Consider the following 4,454-nt stretch of genomic DNA (forward strand, 5'->3'; position numbering starts at 1 on the left):
CACAATGGTTTTATTCAAAATTATTAAAACTTGTGACTATTTTAAATTATTCAATGGTTTCTACCTCAATTTTATGCTATAACTAACAAAACTTTTTTTTAAAAAAACCTGTCCCCATCATTGTTTTGAGTAGTAATAAAATCAATCAAGATAATTTTACATAAAGATGAAACATATTGTTGAAGCTTTAGTCTAAATTTTCAAGATTTATTTTTCTTGTAATTGCAGATTTCATATATTTTTCTTTAAAAGTCCTCTATAAAATCATGCAAAACCAGAGCTTTGTCACTGAGTTTATACTCCTGGGACTTTCACAGAATCCCCATATTGAGAAAATATTATTTCTTATATTTTTATTAGTCTATCTTGCAATTGTTGTGGGTAACATGATGATTGTGGTGACCATTATCTACAGTCCTGCACTGCAGAGCTCCCCTATGTACTTCTTCTTGGCATTCCTATCTTTTTTGGATATATGTGTCTCTTCTGTTGTCACACCAAAGATGATTGCCGATTTGGTTTATGAGAGGAAGACCATCTCCTTTGAATGTTGCATGACACAGGTCTTTGCTTCGCACTTTTTTGCTGCAGTGGAAGTCATCATCCTGGCAGCCATGGCCTATGACCGCTATGTGGCCATATGCAAGCCACTGCACTACTCTTCCATTATGAACAGGAGACTCTGTGGCGTTCTGGTAGAGGTGGCCTGGGCGGGAGGACTCTTACATTCTACCATACAAATTGTCTTCACTTTGCAATTGCCCTTCTGTGGACCCAATGTCATTGATCATTTCATATGTGACTTGTTCCCATTGCTGAAGCTTGCTTGCACTGACACACACATTTTTGTCATTTTGGTGTTTGCCAACAGTGGCTCTATCTGCATCATTATATTCTCATTTCTTCTTGTTTCTTATGGTGTCATTTTGTTCTCTTTGAGAGGTCACAGTTCTGAAGGACGTCGTAAGGCTCTGTCCACCTGTGGATCCCATGTTGCTGTTGTAGTTTTTTTCTTTGTTCCCTGTATATTAATATATGCCAGACCTACATCTCCATTCCCCTTTGAGAAAAATGTTTTTGTATTTACGGATGTCCTTACACCATTGGTCAATCCGATGGTGTACACTTTCAGAAATAAGGAAATGATAAATGCCATAAAGAAAATGTGGAGGAGGCTGGTAGTGGTTTCTGATAAACAATAAATTTTTTTATTTACAAGACTAAGGAGATGGCTCCATGCACAAAAGGACATGCTGTGTAATAATAAGGTCCTTTGTTTGGTTCCTTATTACTCATGCTCAAATCCAGGTATGGTAGATAATCTTTTACCTTCTGTTGCTGAATCAGAACCAGGCAGATTCTGGGGATGAACTGGGCAAGAAATCTTTGATTACCACAACTAGCTAAAGACCCAGTCCCAGACCTTTCCTCAAGAAAACACGGTAAAGAACTATAAAAAAAATTTTTAACACCTCCTGAAGGCCTCTCAGGCATGTGAATTTGTACCTGCATTTTCTACACGTTCTCACATACATTCACCCAATAAACATACAGAAACAAATCAAATAATTGCATTTAGCCGGCTTCATGTAAAGAAAAGAAAAAATGCACATTCACTTATGAAAGCTCTTTATAATTACACTTATGTAAATATATAGAAACTATTCTATAGAGAATGCTTTAACACTGTATATGAGAAATATTTTCAGAAGATCATTATTTTTCTATGCATTGAACACTCATATTGTCATATATAATTTAAAGTCAGTTTAAATGAACATATACATTTTAAATAGAGCATTCAGAAATGATGCTGTAAAGTTTAACAAAAATTTTATCGTTTCCATATTGAATTTATGTTATGCACTCACCTATCAAAAAAAAAAAACAAAAAAGTCCATGACAGAATAAGAACTAATAAAAAGAAAATTAAACTAAATTGAACTCTATATTCTCAAAAATCTAAGGAACCATGGAAAGAGACTTAGATATTAAAATACCTATGAAAAATTGGTCTTGAAATTAGGACAAACAAGCTGAACAGAATTAGGTTTCTTTGTGACATTAATATTATATTAACTAGAATTACACAGAGAGGAACATAATTAGAAATCTTATATTATTTTTTCAAATTTAATATGTGAAGATAGGATTTATTTTTCAGATGGAATCTCACTATATATTACTGGCTGGCTATGGAGACCCAACTGGTGTCAAAATCTCAGGGATCTGCCCAGCTATGCTTTTGAAGTGAAGGGATTAAACTCATGCACAAACAAATCCATAGGAGATAGAATTTTAAATCATAAAGGATTTGTGGGATATTGAAACTGTTCTAGGAAGGATAACTGATATGAAACGCTGTTGTATATATTCCCTTGTTTGTAAATAGCTCTCTTTTCTTAATTCTATCTTTTGATAATTAAATTTTTGAATAATTTTAGAATTTTTTCTTGTATTCACTTTCCTAAGGCATTTTCACAAATTGTTGTTAGCTTGTTATTATATACTGATTCTAATAGAAATAATTTTCAATTAAACAAAGCTGGTAGAAAATGCCAACAATGGTTTCAAAAGGTAGTCATTGATACAGAAATGTTAGTCTCTAATAGCTGACCGTTACTGAATAAGTGTTACCTGATATGAGATATAATTCATGTCGTGCACTGCCCACTGAAACCTTCATGAACATATTTGACTCCATCTTCCTATTGAGAATCTCATGAATTCAAACTTGTGGTAAGTTCAAAATCTTATACCGAATTGCATTACCTTCAAAACTATTATTGAAATCTCTCGCCTTATACACTTCATACCTCTTTAGTTTCTTTTATGTGTCTGGTAAACAAGAAAAACTCTACCTATCAAACTTTCATTTCCCTCAGAGATCCAAAAGGGAAATAATATTATCTAAGTAAGCAGGAAGTATGAGCAAGCAACTTCCAAAATATGTGAGAAATGACAGAAAGAGGTGACTCACTGGTCAGTCACCCAGATTTCCTATGCAACGCTGGGACATTCATCTTTGGCTTAAAGGCCAAGAATGTTGTACAGACATTTTTATGTAGGAGGATTTTTGAAGTACTGCCCTGCCTTTTCTTGACAAGATTTGCCAATCACTTTATTTTGTGTCCTGCTTGTAAAATTAGCATATTGTTAGCAGTCAAGGCAAGAGCCATTTCCTGCCCAGTGGCTTACATTTGCCACATAGCAATTACTCTCTATATGGAGTTTCCTTGATGCCCATCATCTTCTCTAACATAGATTGATGCTGCCAAAAACAGAAATGCCTCATTGTCCTTAAAAAAGAAGTTATGTTTTTAAAACATATTAAATGCCATGTTCTGCACTTGAATGAAGGGTTTGAAGACAACCTGTGTACCTAAAATATATCTGTTTGAACTAGAAAACATAACTAAAATGACTGCAAGTTTGATTATAATAGGTGACTAACTACTAATCTGCATTTCCTTATTATTCTAAGTACTTGATAATAATAACTTTCAGGGGCTAAAATTTGAGTTACATTGTTACATGATCTGTATGGGTACAATACATGGAGCAAGACTGGAAACACATGTAGAATGCTTTAACAAATTAATCAGTATATAAAATTTGCATACAATCTTTAAAAGTTCAATCCAGTGTAAAATATTTAAAACTAGTCATTGCTTTTTAAAAGTAGATCCAATAATCTTTTTTATCTTATTTATAGCCTCCCCTTTTCCTGTTCACAGTAAATTCAATAATCTACCTATTTATTTACCTGTATCCCCTTTTATTTCTTTTCAAAATATGAACCCTAAATCTAATCTCCTTTGTTTGGCTTTTTCCTGACCTTTACCAGTAACAACTTGTAATCAGTTTCCCTAAATAATGACAAATATCCATAACCCAATGAAAGACCAAAAAACAACCCACTCCACATCTTAAGAATGTGGGCATTGTTTTCTTAAATTTACTTCCTATTGTATAGGGGTCCTGAAAAGAAGAATTTGGGGTAATTGTCAATTCATGGCAGAGGTAGTAGTATCATTTGTTGTCCAGTCTCTGCGTAATGGTAAAGTGCAGGGCTTGTCTCAAGTCCTGGCCAATTTGAAATTGTTCTGCACAGTCTGTAGTTCAAAGCCAATCTTTGGGTGGCATTTGTCAGTTTGGTGGTATTATCATAGCCCTTGTGGAATCACCATTATGGGGCCCCATCTTCTTTGGAAGACTTCAAAGATCACTGTTTGACATGATCATGGTTCATTGTAGAAAACTAATAGAGACTCAAAACAAGAATCTTGTAGGAGATCACCAAGGCCAGCTGGACTGGGACTGAAAAAGCATGGGATAAAACCGGACTCTCTGAATATGGCAGACAATGAGGGCTGCTGAGAAGCCAAGGACAATGGCACTGGGTTTTGATCCTACTGCATGTACTGGCTTTGTGGGAGCCTAGCCTGTTTGGA

General features: G+C 34.6%; 1 protein-coding gene across 1 annotated transcript; it reads left to right on the top strand.

Moving 5' to 3' along the window:
• Nucleotides 1-242: 242 nt before the first annotated feature.
• On the top strand, nucleotides 243-1,202 carry LOC102001590 (olfactory receptor 4C15-like). Its single transcript, XM_005345141.2, has one exon. The coding sequence runs from the start codon at nucleotides 267-269 to the stop codon at nucleotides 1,200-1,202; it is 936 nt and encodes a 311-aa protein (XP_005345198.1). The 5' UTR covers nucleotides 243-266.
• The last annotated feature ends 3,252 nt before the right edge of the window (nucleotides 1,203-4,454 follow it).

This window comes from Microtus ochrogaster, chromosome 2 (assembly GCF_000317375.1).
Source record: "Microtus ochrogaster isolate Prairie Vole_2 chromosome 2, MicOch1.0, whole genome shotgun sequence".
NCBI classification, from domain to species: domain Eukaryota; kingdom Metazoa; phylum Chordata; class Mammalia; order Rodentia; family Cricetidae; genus Microtus; species Microtus ochrogaster.